The sequence below is a fragment of the Anomaloglossus baeobatrachus genome, chromosome 9 (assembly GCF_048569485.1).
Source record: "Anomaloglossus baeobatrachus isolate aAnoBae1 chromosome 9, aAnoBae1.hap1, whole genome shotgun sequence".
Taxonomy (NCBI): Eukaryota; Metazoa; Chordata; class Amphibia; order Anura; family Aromobatidae; genus Anomaloglossus; species Anomaloglossus baeobatrachus.
The window spans coordinates 29,488,412-29,509,259 of NC_134361.1; the positions used below are offsets into that span (position 1 = coordinate 29,488,412).

The following is a 20,848-nucleotide window of genomic DNA, read 5'->3' on the forward strand; positions in this document are numbered from 1 at the left end:
CAACCACAAAACTATTAAGAGCAAAGCACCACTTCTGGGGTGGCTGCAGGCTGCTATCTTTAGGTGGGAGGGGCCAAATACTATTAAATTTTCCCAACCTGATAATACCAGCCTCCACTTGTCTGCTTTACCTTGACTCCTTATCAACAGTAGGGGAACCCCGCACCAATTTTTTTTTAATTGTTTAAATAAATAATTTTTAAAAATGGCTTGGGGTTCCATATAGTTTTAATAACCAGCCAAAGTAAAGCAGACAGCTGAGAGCTGCAGCCCTCAGCTTTCTGCTTTACCTGCAATGGTTATCACAAATATCACAAATCAGTGGGAGCCGACATTTTTTTCTTGATTGTTCACTGCAGTGTAGAGGCTACTTGCCCATGGAGTAAAGTTTGTTGATTGACTGCGCTGTAGCATTTCAACAAACTTGAGTAGCATATGAACAGCACCTGAACGCCAAACTCAGACACACAAAGACTTTTTTTTTAAAGTCCGTTATCGAGTCCTAGACACCCAGTGGTATGAACAACAAACCTTACCATTCAGATTCGCTCATCCTTATTCCTGATGTAAGTCTGGTGCCAGTGGCTTAATGTATGTAAATAAACTATAGCAAATTCTCAATGTTTTTCAGGCACTATAAGCGGATTCAAAAATGAAGCAGAATGAAACAATCATCACATATTTCATCTTAAAGGGAATATCTGATGTTCCTCAGCTCCAGGCTCCAATATTTGTTCTGGTTTTATTCATTTATCTCACTGTTCTTGTTGGGAATATGAGTCTTCTTCTCCTGGTTTGCCTGGACACTCATCTTCACACTCCCATGTATTTCTTCCTGGCCAATCTGTCCGTAGTGGACATGACGTCTTCCACTGTCACCCTACATAAGATCCTTCTAACATTCATCACCGGAGATAATACGGTGGTCTACCTGGCCTGTCTCGTACAGTTTTATATGTTTGCATCCTTATCGGGACATGGACTTTTCATACTGACGGCCATGAGCTACGACCGGTATGTGGCCATTTGTAGGCCCTTAAATTATAACATTATTATGAACTTTAGGATTTGTCTTCTGTTGGCCTCGTTTTGCTGGATATTTGGTTTCATACAAGTCATTTCTTATATGTTAATAATATCCATGATTTCTTGTTATTCGTCCAATGTGATTAACCACTTCTGCTGTGACCTTATTCCCATCCTAGAAATAGCATGCAATTACAAGTCCATACTGGAAAGAGTTGTCAACATACAAGGACTGATGATTTTTATAATTTGTCCATTTTCTCTCATTTCAACTTCTTATCTCTTTATCATTAGGGCCATAATGAAGATACGATCCAGTATCGGTAGAAGAAAAGTCTTCACCACGTGCTCCTCACACCTTACATTAATCGTGTTGCTCTACACAACTCTCGTTTTTCAATACTTTGTACCTAGTAATAGTCCGGGCTCCAAAAAACTGTTTTCCTTGTTTAATACAGCGATCGTCCCTGTGCTGAATCCACTGATTTATAGTCTGAAGAATAAAGACGTAAAGGCTGCATTTAGACGTAGACTGGGGAAGAGTAAAGCTGAGATTTTGTGAACTGTACCTTAATCTATTTCCTAAACTTGGAAATTGTTGGTTATTATGTTTATCATGTTTATGTTCTTAAATAAAACTGCATTCAAAAGTTTCCTTTTATTTGCAGCAAAAAAAACTGAACTGATAAAGATCGTCAGCGCTATTCACACCGGGTGCATCTAAGGTCTTTGCGGTTGAGTAGATCGTCTCTAGCCAAGTTCACGAGAAACTTAATGTTTGTGCGTTGCAATGCATTAGTCCATTGATCAGACTAAGAAAATGTAAAGTCTTATAAAGGGACTAAAAAAAAATGTAAAAAAGTTTAAAAAAATTGAAAAATGATTAAAAAAATGTTTGTCCTAAATTTTTGCACCAATTTGCATCTCCCGGAAGAAAACTGCACCGAAAGAAATTCTTTTGTATTTTTTGTACGATTTTTTACCAGGAGATGCAGATTTGATATTGTAATTTATATACCATCTCCTGGTGAAAACCGCATTAATATCGTATCAATACTGCATTGTGTTTAGATGCGTTTTATTGCAGGAAGATGCAGATTTGGTGCAGGAATTTGAGGTATAGGTGGCAATACCAAATCTGCATCTCTTGGCAAAAAAATGCAGTTTCCTGCCAAGTGATGCAGGTCTCATTACCTGTGGTCATAGGTGGTGGACTGTGGGAACTTCCACCTGTGACCGCAGGTAAACTCAATAACATCACCGCTCACAGCTGCAGCTCAGTTAGTTAGAGCCTGAAGCCACAGCAGGTGGTAACATTTTCTAATGTGCCTGCATGCTGTAGCAGATTCAAGATTGTTGTGTGACTTTGTATGGATTACTTCGGATCTTCAAGGGTGTTTTAGTGGTTAATAATGGGGTGAAAGAGGGTGTATTTTATTTCAAATAAAGGATTTTTAGGGGTTTTTGTGTTTTATTTCTTTTCAATTACAGGTTTAGTAATGGGAGGTTTCATAGATGCCTCCCACTACTAATCTAGGGCTTGATGGCAGCTGTCATTTTTTGACAAGTCACAGCTGTCATTAAAGGGAACCTGTCAGGTAATTTATGTGTTCTAACCTAGTAGCAGTGTGATGTGTGGCCTAGTAACCCCTTCCTACCCATCCATGTGTTGTAATATTGTAATGTGCATGTATAAAAATATGTTTTATTACTTATGTGTACAATATGTAAATGAGAAGGGGCTCAAGCCCCATGTGTGTCACATTGCCTTGTGGGTGTTTTTCATGTTTTCCGTGGTATCACGCCCCTGTGGGTGTGATAACATGGATTTAAATAAGCGCGTCCTGTCGCTCCTTGAGACCCCGCGCGTGCGCACTTACCATTCCCGCAGCCTTGTTATCCGGGTGCTTGCTTCTCGTCTTCAGACGCGCACTGCGCATGAGCGGAAACGCAGGAGTCTTCTGAGCATGCGCAGTGCGCGTCTGAAGATAAGAAGCAAGCACCCAGATAACAAGGTTGTGGGAATGTGGGTAAGTGCGCATGTGCGGGTTCTCAAGGAGCGACATGATGGCGCTCATGTAAATCCATGGTATCACACCCACAGGGGCGTGATACCATGGAAAACATGCAAATGCCCACAGGGTGATACGACGCCCATGGGGCTAGAGCCCCTGCTCATTTACATAGGGTACACATAAGTAATAAAACATATTTTTATATATGCACATTACTCAATATTACAACACAGGGATGGGTAGGAAGGGGTTACTAGGCCACACATCACACTGCTACTAGGTTACAACACATAAATTACCTGACAGGTTACCTTTGACCCCTTATATTACCGCTATTGCCACTGCACCAGGGCAATCGGGATAGGCCTGGAACAGCACCGGCATTGTCGCATCTGTGGCGCTCCAGGATCTGTTCGCCACAACAGTATTGCCCCTCCAAAGGGTTACTGCTGAGCCTGGAGGTAATTGGGTAAGTTCCTCTCTCAGGCCAGCAGAGGGAGCTCTAAACCTGGAGTTCCAGGGATCACTTCCTTAAGCCTGACCTGGGGGAGGAGTTAGTAAGTCTGTTAGGGAAGTTCAAGGAGAGAGGAGCTGAGTAGTGCGGTCTTGTGAGCTGGGGTTTGGAGTTAGGCTAGCTCAACCCAGAAAAACAGGAGCCGTAGCGAGGCACAGAGAGAAGATTCCAGGGGAGAACTGGTCAGAACCGGTTCGCGCCAGAAGAGCACGCAACAACACATCAGACGTCGGAGTCTGTGGTTGCCAGGGTGTAAAACCCTTTCCTGGTAGCCGAATCCGAAGGGCAGGAGGACTGTAGGTCTCCTGGCCCCCAAAACCATCCGAAGGTACAGCTGCATCACCAGGGCCCGGTGTGGACCCCAGCAGGGAAGCATCAGAGAGGGCCTGCGCAGCCTATCCTAGGAGAAAGGGATGAACCACCGGTTCCAGCAGCAAGAGGGCCATTGCTAAACCCAGAGTGCAGGGTCCTGTAGAAGCAAAGGAAGAACAGGGAGTAGGCCTCAATACTCAACTGGCCAAGGAGGTCACCCCAGTTACTTCCAGGCCGGCCGGATCCCCTTCACCACCTGTGACGGTCTCCCAGGACTGAACTGTTCCAAAGTAAAAAGAAAAGAAGGTAAAGAGACTGCTGTTTGTGTCAGTTCCTTTCACTGCCCTGTCGGCCCTGCACTGCATCTTTCACAACACCACCATAGACTTTAATAAGCACCAACGGTTGCCCCGGGGTCCCGCTCCACCTGTGGGGAGCAGAACCATCCCAGCTGCTAATCCATCAGCCCCGAGGTCCCGTCAAGCTGCGGCGGCTCCATAGCCGCAATACACAGGTGGCGTCACGAATAACCTACAAACTTCATTATTGATTAACATCCCCACCACTGCCATATTAGTTGACCCCGCCAGGGTCACGGAGTCGGGCCCCGCTACCACTGACTACCCCCGGACTAGTCCAGCCCGACACCAGGTGTCCCAAAGCCCTGGGGTGGGCGAGTCACATCCACTGCACGTAATGAACTCAGCAAACCTCATTATGTTGACGCTTGTTATGCCCTGCAGTGACCTGGCCTGACCTAATAATGTTGGCTCAGGTCACTGCACTGCTCTCCCAGCCAATGGGGAACATTCTGTCCTTCATTGACTGAGACAGTTAAGTATGGTATAGATCGTTGTGGGACCCCCTTATTGTATTACGCTGGAACTGGATTTGTTTTTACTTTTCAATAAATTGGTGAAAGAAGGAATGTTTTGGTGAGTGTTTAACAAATATTTTTTTTTTGTTGTCTATTTTTTTTTTTATTACTGACTGGGTTAGTGATGTCGGGTATCTGATAGATGCCGTGACATCACAATGCCAGGGCTTGATGCCAGATGACATTCCACAGCTGGTATCAACCCCATATATTACCCTATTTGCCACCCTAACAGGGCAATGGGATGAGCTGGGGCAAAGTGCCAGGATTGGCGCATCTATTGCATGTGCCATATCTGAGGCAGCTGCGGCCTGCTATTTTTAGGCTGGGGAGTGTCCAATAAGCATGTACCTCCACAGTCTGAGAATACCAGACCCCAGCTGTCTACTTTACTTTGGCTGGTGATCCAATTTGGGGGGATCCCACATTTTTTGTTTTAAATTATTTAATTTAAAATAACAGCGTGGGGTGCCCTCTGTTTTGGATTACCAGCCAAGGTGAAGCTTCCAGCTGTGGTCTCCAGGCTGCAGCCATCTCCTTTAGCCTAGCTGGCTACAAAAAATAGGGGATGGGGGGGTGTTACGGGGGGACTGGCAGATTAGGACCAGGGAATATATATCCCAATCGCCAGTCGGGGCCCACCGTGTTCCAGATGGTAATGGAGCTGCTGGCACCCTGTGGGTTAGGCAGAGACTATAGAGCTGGATGGCTCTGAGATAACCCAGGGAACCGGTCACGTGTGTAGTGACACGTCAGACCGGACGACAACCCAGTTAGCGTTTCGGTGGAATTGGCGCAACTCCCACCACATGTGCAGGGAACACGTCAGGCCGAATGGTGACCAGGTAGCGTTGACCGAGAAGACCGCTGCGACAGCGCCCTGTCGGCCACGTGTGTCAGACACGACAGGCCGAGCGGTCCTTCGATTAGCGTTTCTGGTCACTACATGAATGGCCACGTCTGTAGAGGACACGTCAGGCCAAGGAATCACACCAGTAGCATTGACTGGGAAGCAAAGGAGGATAATAGGTTCACACACCCAATCCTGGAACACCCTGTTAACTCCACAGGGGTCCTGGGGTATGCTGTCCGTGCGCGTAGGAGGCACAACCAGACAGGTGACGCAACAGGTGCGTTGTCCGTGTGCGTAGAGGGCACTCTCGGACAGGTGACGCAACAGGTATTCTGTCCGTGTGCGTACGAGGCACAACTGAACAGGTGACGCAGCAGCCGCAGCCCAGTTAACGCCACTGGACTGCTCTAGCACAACAGGAACGGTAGCAAGGAAGCACGGCGCCTGACCCTCATGTGCTGAGCCACGAATCTTGGCGTGACAGCCACCATTCACCTAGCCCTACCTACCGCTTCCAACAAGGCTTATGCCACTATGAATTCTAAGTGAAGACTGCGCACCTCTATGTTGTCTCCAGCCCCTTTTATAACCTGGGTCCGCCTCAAACACAGGGTGGAACCACCAAGGTCCAATTACAGAGTGCCATGTCATCAGCGACGTCACCAGCGGCCTATCCGGAACCGCCACATCATTGATGACCTCATGGCAGCCATGCCCCAAACACTTCACCAGTCATCGTCTGACGACCAATGGTGAGGTGCCAGATCATAGGGGCGGGCCTCTGCGAGCCAGTCCGGAGTTGCCACGTCATCAGGACACCTGACACCCTCTGCCTTATCAGGGCCTGCCACCTCACGGACATGCTCAGTGAGGTCCTTACCGGACCTAGCTTCTGATGCACTAAGTGCCTGAGCATGCTCAGTAGCCTGAACAACAGACTCAGAAATCAAACTGCCTGAGCATGCTCAGTAGGCACATCCCAGAACTTAGACACAGCATGAAGTCCAAGTACCTGTGCAAAGAGGCTGTTAGGATTAATTGTGGGAGCATACTCAGTAGCCTGAACTGAGGACTTAGGCGGGCTTTGCACACTGCGACATCGCAGGCCGATGCTGCGATGCTGAGTGCGATAGTGCCCGCCCCCGTCGCAGCAGCGATATGTGGTGATAGCTGGCGTAGCGAAAATTATCGCTACGCCAGCTTCACACACACACTCACCTGCCGTGCGACGTTCCTGTGGCCGGCGACCCGCCTCCTTGTTAAGGGGGCGGGTCGTGCGGCGTCACTGCGACGTCACACGGCAGGCGGCCAATCGGAGCGGAGGGGCGGAGATGAGCAGGATGTAAACATCCTGCCCATCTCCTTCCTTCCGCATATTCTACGGAAGCCGCAGTGACGCCGGTAGGAGATGTTCCTCGCTCCTGCGGCTTCACACACAGCGATGTGTGCTGCCGCAGGAGCGAGGAACAACATCGGACCATCACGTCGGCGTAATTATGAATTACGCCGACGCTGCACCGATGATACGATTACGACGCTTTTGCGCTCGTTAATCGTATCATCTAGGCTTTACACACTGCGATGTCGCATGCGATGCCGGATGTGCGTCACTTTCAATTTGACCCCACCGACATCGCACCTGCGATGTCGCAGTGTGCAAAGCCCGCCTTAGTCTCAGAAATGACACAATCAGGCTGAGCATGCTCACTAGGCAAAACACCGAGCTTAGACTCTGGCTGGGGTAATTCGGCGCATGCAAGCGCACTAGCCGCCTCTCCACACTTAGACGTGATGGAAGGAGCAGCCAACTGGACGACCCGAGGCACGGCCAAGAACGGCAGCCGGCGCCTGGGCGCAACAGGAACCGCAGCAGGCTGCTTGCGGCTATGGCGGCGCCGGTTCGTAACAGGGGGCATTCATTTTTTGTGGTAAATACAACGCTAAGCACCCTTTAGTGCCACATGACAGGCACTAAAGGTTGCAATATTACAAAATGCAGGGGAGTGGGACATTATATATGTCTATCTATGGGTTTATCTAGCACACGGATGTAAACCAGATCGTATACAGAATGGAAAGGATGCGGTGGTTACACGGATGTGCATTGTTTAAAAAAATTAACCCTATGGCCTGAGACTAGGTTGATGCAGGAAATCCCCATCACAAGGGCCTCTTATGACAAATAGTAGTTAGGCTGGAGTAGGAGTACCATATTGGTTTGTCCGCCACTGCACAATGTGCCTTGTGTTTACAAAAACTAGCCCTATGGCTGAGTCATAGTTGAAAGAAATGGCTTTATGTGGCAGGGGATGGATGTTGATAGCAGTAGTCAAAATTAACATTTTGGGGGAATTTAGTTTGGCTTACTCTCATCTGGAGGGATTGCAAACTGTGGAGAAATCCAGTCCTTGTTGAATTTAATCAGAGTAAGTCTGTTTGCATTTTCTGTCAAGAGGCGTGAGCGCATATTATTGATGAGCAGAACTGAAAACAAGCTCTGACATCGCACTTGCAGCCAGGCAGGCCAGCACCTCCAAAGCATATAAAGAGAGGTCGGGCCAAGTATTCAGCTTGGACACCCAATAATTATAGGGAACTGAACCATCTGAGAGGACGCAGGTATGGTCACTTAAGTACCCCTTGACCATGTTGTGAAACTTCTCCCTCCTTGGCATTGTTACAGGCACAGATAGTCCTTGCTGATGTCCTGGTTTATTGAAAATAGCCCAGTTTGCCCTCATTTTCCCCCCACATCTATCGGACGTAGTGTTGGTGTCTGGTGTTGTAAGCCGGTAAATCTGCCGCCAGCGTTGTCTGAGAGTGATGTTTTCATCAACTGATCTACAATGACCCTCTTGGTGAAGGATTCCATTGTGCCACCCTTTGGTGACTTCAAAAGTAGAAAAGGAAATTTCTCCTTGTACCATGGGTCCAGAAAGGTGGCCAGTATAGGTTGTTGGATAAAATGTGTATGACACAAGGGTCTTGCTACAGACAATTACAAATAAACTGTGCCATGTGGGCAAAGCTGTAAACAGGCAAAGGTTCTGTATCCCCACCAGGAGGAGCAACAACCATCCTCTCCTCACGCTGACTCGCCTCCTCCTCCTGCACCTCCTCCTCTCCAACCCATCCATGCTGGACAGACATGAAGCTGGGTTTGAGAGTCCCCTGGGTAGCATTGGGAGTCCCCTGGGTAGCACTGACTCTTCATCCTCCACATAATTACCCAATGTTGCCTGACAATATTGGCTGGGCTGGGTAGTATCACCCATTAGGAAATCTAGGTCCATAGCCACATGCTGGGCACTTAAAGCTTCCTCTTTGTGATTATGCAGTAATTGTTTCAACAGACACAGCAGCAGGATGGTTAAGCTGATAATAGCCTGATCACCGCTCACGAGCTTGGTGATCAGAACTCAAAGTTCTCAAGAACCTCACAAATGCCAGCAATCCACTCCCAGTCGACAGTTCTTATGTGTGGTGGCTAACTCTCAGTCTGACGGGCATGTTGAAGCTGGTATTCAGCTACTGCCCTCTGCTGCTCAGCTATACTGGCCAACATATGATATGTAGAGTTCCACCACGTGGGCAGGTCGCACATGAGTCGGTGAATTATTGGCAAATTAAAGCGCTTTTGCAGTGCTGTCAGACCAGCAAAAGCGATAGAGGAATGGCGGAATTGGGCACTAATATGGCACACCTTCTCAAGTAGGTACGGCAAGTCAGGGTATGTTTTCATAAATTTCTGAACAACTAGGTTCAATGCGTGAGCCATGCATGGCACGTGTACTAGCTTGTCGACCTTTAAAGCCGCCACCAGGTTACGCCCATTGTCGCAAATGACCAGGCCAGGTTGCAGGTGTAGCGGGGAAAGCCATTGATCGATCTTCTCCTTTATACCTGGCCACAGCTCTGCTACAGTGTGTGGTTTGTTACCTAACGAGATCAGCTTCAGCAGAGTGTGTTGCCACTTTGCCGATGCGCTGCTGCACAGCTCCCAGCTTGGCAGTGATGGGGAGGGTAATTCAGCAGAGGATGAGGAGCAGGAGGAGGAGGGGAGACAGGAAGTGGCATATGATGAGGCCGAAACGCTGATAGAAGTGGGCCCACTATTCTTGGCGTGGGTAGGATGTATGATGTTACAGTTTGTAACTTTGTACCAACCTGCACAAAGGTTCACCCAGTGTACCGTGTCCACAACAACTTGTCCTTGTGTCTGTTGTTAAGTGGACCTTCTCGGTTACGGCATTGGTCAGAGCATGGTTGAGATTATTTAACACGTGCTTGTGTAACGCGAGTATGGCACAATGGGCAAAATAGTGGTGGCTAGGAACACTGTATCATGGGGCAGCCACAGCCAAGAGATCACGGAAACATTGAGTTCCCACAAGCCTAAATGGCAACATCTCCATGGCTAGCAATATGGCAATGCGTGAGTTTAGGTTTTGTGCCTGTGGGTGCATGGCTTGGTATTTACGCTTCTTTTCCAATGTCTAAGGCATGGACAACTGGACGCTTCCCTGGGACAAGGATGTGGATGTGGTTGATGTTTACTGTGTTTGTGCAATTGCATCTTGTGGGAAGGATGTATGAACGCCTTCTTCCTGGATAGCAGATTGTGGAGGATGTAGCACAGGCGTCATGGCAGTGGTTTGACCCACAGATACAAATTTGGCACCCTGGGGTTCTGCCCTCATACTCGGGTGCTTAGCTGCCATCTGGTTCCACATACTGGTGGTGCTCAGGTCGCCTTTGCCCTGGCCTCTGCTCAACTTGGCATGGCAGATGCTACAGAATACAATGTTTTTCTTTTAAGGACTTTCAGAAAAAAAATTCTAGACAGTGGCTGAACGCCCCCTTGCCCTGACTTGGACCACAGTGTGGGCGGTTTTGGGAACTACCCCTTGGTGCCTGTGTTGGTGTTACATATCCATCTTCCTCTGTGTTGCTGTGCTGGCTATGCACATCAATGGTCAATGTCAGATCAGTGGATTCATCATCAACCACCTCATCTTCCATCACCTCCTCCTTCCCACTTGAGATTGTAGGCTGACCTGATGACAACTGAGTCTCAACATCATCAGCCTCCACCTCTCAAGACAGTAAAGTATGTTCCTCAAAGTGTCTTTCTTCTGGCTGTAGTACCTCAAATACTTGCGCATTAACGCATGCCACCTCCTCACATCCCTCTTCAATGCTGCACGGCGAGAGGCCAGAACCAACCAAAGGCTATGTACAAAACAGATCCTCAGAGGGGCCAAGCTTGGGGTCATATGTCTTTTGTGACTGATAATGGAGGGAGGAAGGAGGACCAGATTGAGGACTGGATGGGCCAGCTTTCTCTGTATCCACAGTAGACTGTGTGGTAGTGAAAGATTGATTGCTGCTTGACAAATGCGAAGAGGCCTTGTCTGCCATCCAAGACAGAATCTGCCCTTGCTCTTCTGTCTTCAACACATGTTTACATTCCAGACTGGGAAATTTGGCAAGGAACATAGTGCATCCAGCTTCCTCTGACCTGACACAGACTCAGTGCCTTGTCGCCCACCAGTGACAACACCACACCCACGTCCACGTCCCTGTCCATAACAACTGCCTTGTTTGTCATTTTGGGTTTTGCTGACATATTTGCAGCCCAAGCCAAGCAAACTTTGACCCCTAAAATATTGTGTAGAAAGTACAAATTAGTACTTTGTACCAGGCAGCAGAAAATGGTAGCATCCTGCTGTGTATTTGCAAAAGCCACTAGTAATGTATGAATGTGGCTGATATGGACGGAAGGCCCAAGTCAGGCTGTGAAACCCTAACTATTGTGGAAACAATAATGGTGCTTTACTGAATCAGGCAGCACAGATTGCTAGAGTCCTGCTTTGTAACTATTTGCAAAAGCCACTTGCAACATATGAATGTGGCAGATGTGGACAGACGACACAAGTCAAGCTGTGAAACCCTAACTATTGTGATAACAGGAACGGTGCTTCATGCAGCACTGATTTCTAGAGTACGGCTTTGTAATTATTTGCAAAAGCCACTAGCAAGGTATTAACGTGACTGAACTGGATGCCACAAGTGAGGCTATGAAGCCCTAAATATTGTGGAAACAGGTCCCGATTCCCTACCTAATCCATAATCTCTCTCTCCCTGCTGTGACTTTGTTCAGTACTATCAGCTCTTAACCCTGCTGTTCTGTTCGCATTTGCTATACACTTGTACTGTTCCCGGGTCAATATGACCCGACCTATTAATTCTTGATTTTTAGCTACTCTAATTGTTTTATTTGAATAATTTTTTCATTGAAATACTGTATGTGAACATGGTTGATCATAAACAAATGAAAAATTTAAATTCAAACTTAATTATTTTTTTTTTTTTCATAAAAAGGTTACACGGGCTTTTTGCAATTATCTTCGATTGTTGACATTCTGCACACAAATAATAAAGAAGCTTTACATTACTATTACTAAAACAGGAAATTTAACTTTTTGAAAACAAATTTTATAAATCAACAAATGAAAAATCATAAAAACTTCAACCATTTTAGAAAGAAAAAACTGAACATGTTCATGCGTTTTTACACTGAACACAATAATAAGACACATGTCATTTACACAGATATTTTGAACATCCAGCACATGTCAGATTAGTCCTATTGTCACAGGAAGATGGACAGAAGCTACATCTCTTCCTGTTTTTGCTGGTAGCTGTGCTGGTGGAGGCCGTGGATGTGGAGTCTCTTTCTTGAGCATGCTGGACACTTTTTACAATGGCTGTTGCTCCATCACTTCTGGGGGTCACTTTTCTGCTCTCAATATATGGCCTCACCAGGGATTTTCCCAATTCCTCAAGAAATAATCTTCTTTTATGCAGCTTATACCGGTTCCAATCGGGGTCGATTTCTCTCCATAAGACAAATGCATTGTATGCAGAAACATCCAGTATGTTATAAAATAAAATCATTGGCCACCGATTGGTTTTGCGTTTGCATGTATATGTTGATATTGCTTGGTCTAAAGTATCAACTGCTCCCTTTGTGGCATTATAATCCAAAATAATGTCAGGCTTTCTGTCTTCTCTATCACGGCATTGTCATGGTGCATTGTGCTCTTTAGAATTACCTCTTTGGTTTTTTTTGGAACATAAGAAACAACAGTTGTATTTCCAGAAAAATAAAAAGTAGAACTGTACACCTCTCTCTTGCTAAGGATATCTTGCGGTAGTTCAGGTTTGTTTTTTCTTCAACATCTGGCCTAGTTGATAGCATGTAAAAAAGTTGTCACATGTGACATTTTGTCCTTTTAGTCCATTAGTCAAATCTAGAACAACACGCATACCCTGATTTTTTTCAGGTCTTTCATCAGGGGTTTTTCCTGTATACACTTGAACATTTATAGCATATGAACTTTTGCTGTCGCAAAGTGTCCAGATCTTGATGCCATAATTTGCTGGCTTACTTGGAATATATTGTCTGAATGGGCACCTACCTCGGAATGCCACCAGTTGCTCATCAACAGTTACATTTTCACCACTGTTATACAATTTTGGTAGAATCTCTACCCATTGATTCCAAACATTTCTAATAGGGGCTAGTATATCTTTAGCTCTTATTTCCATTCTATCTGTTTTAGAATCAAACCACAGTACTCTAGAAATAATCAGAGACCTGTAGAACAGTATAAAATGCTATCGGGTCATATTGACCCGAACAGTACAAGTGTAACAATCAGCGTGTAGTAAAAAGTAAACAAAAAAAAAAAAACAAAAACAAAAAAAAAATGTAGAGCTCCACAAATAAGGAGAAGTCAAGGAACCACTAGTTTCAAATCCTCATTAAAAAAAATCTGCAGGGTCTCAAAAATCATTTCGGGTCATATTGACCCGAACAGTACAGCAGGGTTAAAATAGCTAATGTATTCTGGTTTCTGGACGGTACTATGGAGGTAGTGACACACGGTGCTTTAAACACTGACCCTGCTCGGAAATCTGTCCCTCCCTACAGTACACTGACCTACGCTGCAAGCAGCCCTGAAAAGGGATTTTTGTGTTATTAATAGGCCTAAACTCTCCCTAGTAGCTGCTCGCTCTATCCCTAAGCTGATACAACACTGCATCCATATGCAATGTGTGCAAAATGGCGACGGAAGGTCTTTTATAGACCCTATGACGCTGAGCGGCCAGCAAATCCCAGTAATGCCACAACCAAGATGGCTGCAGCATTACTGTGATTGATTAAAAAGACCAGCATGTTTAGTGGCTGAAAATCAGGCGCCAAAAAGGCTGGGCGGGACAGCCTCAATATAGCGATGCGAATACACACACCATTACTCACTATATAACGAATAGCCCGAATACTGTTCTATTCTGCGAATAGCGAATAGTAACAAATACATTCACTCATCACTACTTATATGGCATTCAGGGGCAAGTTCAGCTCCCGAACCAAATTTTTGTTTATTCCGTGCTAGTCCAGCGAACCCGAATATCCACGCATTTGCTCATCACTAATGAAGGGGTTAAACAAACTGCTCTTGGGTACAGAAGGGTCTCTGAAGCTGGAAAACCTGTTTCAAAAAAACTCTTTTTCACACATAGGCATTTCTAAACATTGCCTTAAGGTCTCAAAGAAGTCTTTCGATCAAGGCATAATCAATAATCATTTAGTTCAGCATAAAGTAACTAAACTAAGACGTTATGCACACGGCCATTCAATCTCCTATTTCTTTGTTCCCCTACTATGGTGTTCAACCATGGAAAGAAATGTGTAGTTGTTTGCAGATGAGCTGAATTTTCGATTTCCTGTATTCAAGTGATCCAAACCGTAAGGTTGTTTATGAGAATTATTTTGTTCCTTTCAACCTGATAAGTTTGGTGTACTTACTTTGTAAATCCATATCAGAATGGTTGAATTATCCTTTTTGAAAGTGTAATCTCTGCTCAGTTCTCACCTCCCCCGCTGCTGCCATAACACTGCTCATTATGAACTCCAGCTGTCAGTCAGGCTGGGTGGGCGGACACTGAATAGTTTTCTATCAGGCTGGGTGGGCAGAGATTGAATAGTTGCCAACCAGGCTTGAGGGGTGGAGACTGAATAGCTTTCAGTCAGTCTTGGCGGGGGGGAGATTAAATAGTTGCCAGTCAGCCCTAGTGGGGGGAGACTGAATAGCTTTCAGTCAGTCTTGGTGGGCAGAGACTGAATAGCTTTCAGTCAGGCTGGGTCGGCAGAGACTGAATAGTTGTCAGTCAGGCTGGGTGGGCGGAGATTGAATAGTTGCCAATCAGGCCTGGGGGGCGGAGACTGAATAGCTTTCAGTCAGTCTTGGTGGGAGGAGATTGAATAGTTGCCAATCAGACCTGGTGGGGGGAGACTGAATTGCTTTCAGTCAGTCTTGGTGGGCAGAGACTGAATATTTCTCTATCAGGCTGGGTGGGCAGAGATTGAATAGTTGCCAGTAAGGCTTGGTGGGTGGAGACTTAATAGTTGTCAGTTAGGCTGGGTGGGCAGAGATTGAATAGTTGCCAGTAAGGCTTGGTGGGCGGAGAATGAATAGCTTTCAGTCAGGCTTGGTGGGTGGTGCTTGATCTTGATATTAAAGTGAGACTTTATGACTCTAGCTTTATAGCTGGACTCAAAAAGGGTTCATTTTAATATCAGGATTATGCAGCATACTCTTACATGGATTTTCACAGTAAGCACACCCACTTCATTAGGTCTATGAAATCTATTTAATATTGTATACAGTTTAATTGTAAAATCTGGTGACAGGTCTCCTTTGAGGTAAAGCTGCTGGCAAAGCTGATAAACTGTGTTATGCCTAATGCAGGTTCCAAGGGGGTGGAGCATGATAGATGCTCTCTGTGATTCTTGAACCACTGTGTTCCACCCCCGCAGAGCTGGAACTAGGCAAAACACAGTTTATCAAGTTTGTATTATTATGGGGAGTTCCCATTTCCAGTAGAAAAAAAAATAAAAAAATGACCATATTGATTTATAGAATAAGCTTGACTTATATAACTACAGTATGTCGCCCAATGCATTAATGTCCATTGACCTAATTTTATTCATGTATCCAACTTCACAAATAAAATTTTTAAATTAAACCAAGAACAACAACATAACAAATCCATTGCATGTGGATATCATTAATTGCCTATCTGTCACAACACAAAAGCTCATCTAATACATAAAAATAGCAACTCACAAAGATGAAGAAGGAATAATGTGTCTCAATGGCACCGAGAAGAGCAAAGGGATTCATTAGTGGAACCGGCAGCAGGTATAAAGCAGAACGGATCCCAGGTCTTATAAGACATTGCATGTAATTGCATGGTAAGTGATTCAATTAATGTATTTGGCTTTATGTTAAGGAGGTTTACCATAAACCAGCTCGTGATACTTGTAATATAATATCTCATTAATAGTCCTAAACACCATTCAGCGATAGGAAGGAATGATTCCACTAGGAATTTTGCATTAAAAGGGAAAAATAATCACAATGAAAATAACAAAAAGGTCATTGGAATCCGGATGAAAGTATTTTATTGAGAAATGTTTCCATCAATATGCTGTAATACAGTGTTTCTCAACTCTGGTCTTCTCGTACCTCCACCTTTCTGGTCTTCTTGTACCACCACAACTCTGGTCTTCTCGTACCTCCCCAACTCTGGTCTTCTCGTACCTCCACCTTTCTGGTCTTCTTGTACCACCACAACTCTGGTCTTCTCGTACCTCTACAATTCTGGTCTTCTCGTACCTCTACAACTCTGGTCTTCTCGTACCTCTACAACTCTGGTCTTCTCGTACCTCCACAACTCTGGTCTTCTCGTACCTCTAAAACTCTGGTCTTCTCGTACCTCCCCAACTCTGGTCTTCTCGTACCTCCCCAACTCTGGTCTTCTCGTACCTCCCTAACTCTGGTCTTCTCGTGCCTCCAGCTAGAGTTCCTTCATTGAGCTCAAAGTTACCACCAAACAGGCTTGCATTTAGCTGGACCTTTAAGCCATGTACACACATTATTTGGTGATATTTTTTTTACCTCAGTATTTTTAAGGTAAAACCAGGAGTGGATCAATCAGAAGAAAAGTATAATAGAAACACAGGCACAACTTCTGTATTTGTTGCCCTCTCCTGATTTTGGCCTACAAATATTGAGGTAAAAGATTCGCCGAATACTCAACTTGTGCACGTGGCCTTACACGTTGAGTGTTTAGTGAGTTTTTTTTACCTCAGTATTTGTGAGCCAAAAGCAAGGGTGGACAGTAATAGTCAAAGGAAAAGAGTAAGGCCACATGCCTATTTGGTGAGTTTTTACCTCAGTATTTGTAGCCAAAACCAGGAATGGAATAATCAGAAGAAAAGTATAATAGAAGCATGGGCACCACTTCTGTATTTACCACCCACACCTGGATTTGTCTTCAAATACTGAGGTAAAAAACTCACCGAATACGCAATGTGTGAATGTGGCCTAATTATGTGTGAGGGTGGTTTGGGCCAGCATGCTGGAGCCGAGATGGTTTGAACAGGTAAGTCATGTTTATGCTATATGTATTAGTGTGACGCTCATTTCTGTCTGTTTTTTACCTCAGTATTTGTTCCCTAAACCAGGATTGGGTGATAAATACTGAAGTGGTGCCTGTGTCTCTATTATACTTTTCCTCTGATTGTTCCACTCTTGGTTTTGGCTACAAATACTGAGGTCAGAAACTCATAAAATACTCAACGTGTGCACATGGCCTAATGGTCCCACCAGGTCACTTCTGACACTTTGCAGTTTTGCACATAAGACACCTGTTACAGATGGAAAATAGACTAATTCTGACTACATAATTTGGAGTCACTGGTCTATTTGGCATCTTTTTGTATTTTTTATCCACAGGAATGTATGGCGCTCCAGAAATATAAAAGTTAGGGTTAGACTTCAGGATGGATGAAGTAGGAAGACTATCCTCGTTACTCTTGACCTGATTTATGAAATCATAGAATGGTAGAGTTGGAAGGGACCGCAAGGGCCATCAGGTCCAAACCCCTGTGAGTGTAGGTTTTCTTAAATCATCCCAGCTATATGTTTATCCAGCTTCTGCTTGAAGATTTCCATTGATGGAGAACTCACCACCTCCCGTGGTTGCCTGTTCCACTCTCTGACCGCCCTCACTGTCAGAATTTTTTTCCTAATATCCAATCTAAATCTCCTTCCTTTTAGTTTCATCCCATTGCTTCTTGTACTTCCTTGTGCTAATGAGGATAGGGTGGTTCCCTCTGCGCAATGACTTCCTTTCAGATATTTGTAGACTGCTATTAAGTCTCCTCTCAGCCTTCTCTTTTGAAAACTAAACACTCCTAGTTTTTTTAGCCGTTCTTCATATAACGTGGTATGTAGACCTTCTACCTTCTTGGTTGCTCTCTTCTGGACTTATAGCAGGAAACTTGCCCCAATTTGATGCTGAATGTCATTTATAATCATTGTTCTTGTCTTGCATGTGCCTGTTGATCATTTCTTTTGGTATCTTTTATGTATTTATTATTATAAATGTATGTATATAACCAGTTCCATATGGTGGTACGTAGAGGTAAGTCTGGTGCCAGTGACTGAATTTATCTATGGAAATAACCTATCAAATTCTCAATGTTTTTCACGTACTATAAACAGATGCAAAAATGAAGCAGAATGAAACAATCTTCACCTTTTTCATCTTAAAGGGAGTATCCGATGTTCCTCAGCTCCAGGCTGTGATATTTGTTTTAGTTTTATTAATGTATCTCATTGCTCTTGTTGGGAATATAAGTCTTCTTCTCCTGGTCTGCCTGGACTCCCATCTTCACACTCCTATGTATTTCTTCCTTGCTAACTTGTCCGTAGTAGACATGATGTCTTCCACTGCCACACTACATAAGATCCTTCTAATGTTCATCACCGGAGACAACACGATGGTCTACATAGCCTGTCTGGCACAGTTTTATGCACATGCATCCTTATCGGGACATGGACTTTTCATACTGACGGCCATGAGCTACGACCGGTATGTGGCTATTTGTAGGCCCTTAAATTATAACATTATTATGAACTTTAGAATATGTCTTCTGTTGGCCTCATTTTGTTGGATATTAGGTTTCATACAAGTTCTTCCTTTTATCGTGATGATAACCCTGATCTCTTGTTATACCTCCAATGTGATTGACCACTTCTTTTGTGACCTTGGCCCCTTCCTAGAACACGCATGTAGTGACACGTCCATACTGGAGAATATTTCTAACATACAAGGACCAATCATTTATATCATTTTTCCATTTGTTCTCATTTCAACTTCTTATCTCTTCATATTTAGGACCATAATGAAGATAACTTCTAATATTGGTAGACGAAAAGTCTTCACCACGTGCTCCTCACACCTTGCATTAATCGTGTTGCTCTACATGACCCTCATCTTTCAATACTTAGTACCTAGTAATAATCCAGGCTCCAAAAAACTGGTTTCCTTGTTTAATACAGCGATCGTCCCTGTGCTCAATCCACTGATTTATAGTCTGAAGAATAAAGATGTCAAGACCGCGTTTAGACGTAGACTGGGGAATGTAAAGCTGATATTTTGTCAAATGTAGATTAATCTTTGGTCCAAATTTAGAAAGTTTAGGTTATTCTGTTTATTCTGTTTAAGCTTTAAGGCAAAAATCCATTGAAAAGTTTCCTATTATTTGCAGCAAAATACACAATATTGATAAAGACTATTACCGCTAATAACACCGGATGCTTCTAAGGTCTATAGGGTTGAGTAGATCGTCTGTAGTTAAGTTCACGAGAAACATAATTTGGCCGGAATTCATTTTTTTCTACCCAATCTTCTTATTTCCAAATAAGTGGACCGGATACAGTCATGAGAAAAAAATAAGTACACCTCTTTAAATATTATGGTATTATTAGTAATAATAATAATAATAATAATAATAATAATAATAATAATAATAAAAATTATGGTCCTAATAATTCTTAAAATTACGCATATACCAACACGGATGAACAACAAAGCATGACAAATTACCCTGTGTCATTATTTATTTACCAAAATCTAGGACACAATGCAGAGGCCATGTGTAAAAATTTAAGTACACCCCAAGGATAAATTGCTTGTAAAACCAATTTTAGCAGCAACAACTTAATTCCTTCACCCCCAGGCGATTTTCATTTTCGTTTTTTCCTCCCCTACTTCCAAGAGCCATAACGTTTTTATTTTTTCTGTCTATATAGCTATATTAAGGATTGTTTTTTGAAGGACGAGTTGTACTTTTGAACAACACCCTTCATTCTGCCACACATTGTGCTGGAAGCGGAGGAAAAAATACCACTGCAGTGAAATTGCAAAAATAGAGCAATTTCATGCTTGTTTTGGGTGTTTTTATTTACCGTGTTCACTATATGGTAAATCTGACCTAGGAATACTATTCCCTAGGGCTGTACGAGTTTGTAGATACCAAAGATGTAAAGATGTATAGTATGTATATTTTCATCTAAGTGCTTTTGGCACCATTTTCCGAGACCCGTAGCATTCTCATTTTTCGGGATCTAGGGCTGTGTAATGACTTATTTTTGCTTCTTGAGCTGCCATTTTTAATTATATTATTTTTGTGTAGATGTGATGTTTTGATCGCCTGTTATTGCATTTTTTTCTTGCTACAGCCTTTGCCTATTAGGTTAGCTGTTTTATTATTTTGATAGTTCGGACTTTTCTGAATACGGCGATACCAAATATGTGTATTGTTTTTCATTTTTATTGCTTTATTTACAATGAGTCAAAAGAGGGGTGATTTGAACTTTTTTGTTTTTTTTCATATTTTTTAAACCTTTTTTTACATTTCTTATTGATTTTATTAGTCCCTCTAGGGGACTTTATGACTGCACTGTTTGATCAATTCTGCTGATCAGAGCGATGCTTAACCAGCAGAAATGCTAATCTCCTGTGAGTGCCAATGAGTCGCTCTGCCGGCATTCACAGGAAGTGAGTCATCACAGCGACAGGGGTCATCATCTGACCGCACGCTGTCATGACAACCCATTGGCACCCCGTGATCATGTCATGATGGTGGGGAACAGCATGATCACCACCAGCACGTGTTAGATAGTGCTGTCAGAGTTTGATAGCGTGATCTAAGGGGTTAATAGACGTGGTGATTCTCCAATCCACCTGCACCTGTTAGCTGCACATGTCTGATGATCAGATCAGCAGACATGTGCAAGAATTAATGCGGGCTTACCGCACAAGCC

The 20,848-nt window shown here is 44.0% G+C and overlaps 2 protein-coding genes across 2 annotated transcripts; both read left to right on the forward strand.

Annotated features, from left to right (window-relative positions):
- The first annotated feature begins 652 nt into the window (after positions 1–652).
- On the forward strand, positions 653–1,588 carry LOC142251756 (olfactory receptor 5B12-like). Its single transcript, XM_075324807.1, has one exon. The coding sequence runs from the start codon at positions 653–655 to the stop codon at positions 1,586–1,588; it is 936 nt and encodes a 311-aa protein (XP_075180922.1).
- Positions 1,589–18,249: 16,661 nt separating this feature from the next.
- Positions 18,250–19,191, forward strand: LOC142251757 (olfactory receptor 6C74-like). The gene has a single exon (XM_075324808.1). It carries the CDS (start codon positions 18,250–18,252, stop codon positions 19,189–19,191), a length of 942 nt encoding a protein of 313 aa, XP_075180923.1.
- The last annotated feature ends 1,657 nt before the right edge of the window (positions 19,192–20,848 follow it).

Excerpts from the sequence above, each read along its gene's own strand:
- LOC142251756 (XM_075324807.1), top strand. The coding sequence starts at position 653 with ATGAAGCAGAATGAAACAATCATCACATATTTCATCTTAAAGGGAATA.
- LOC142251757 (XM_075324808.1), top strand. The coding sequence starts at position 18,250 with ATGAAGCAGAATGAAACAATCTTCACCTTTTTCATCTTAAAGGGAGTA.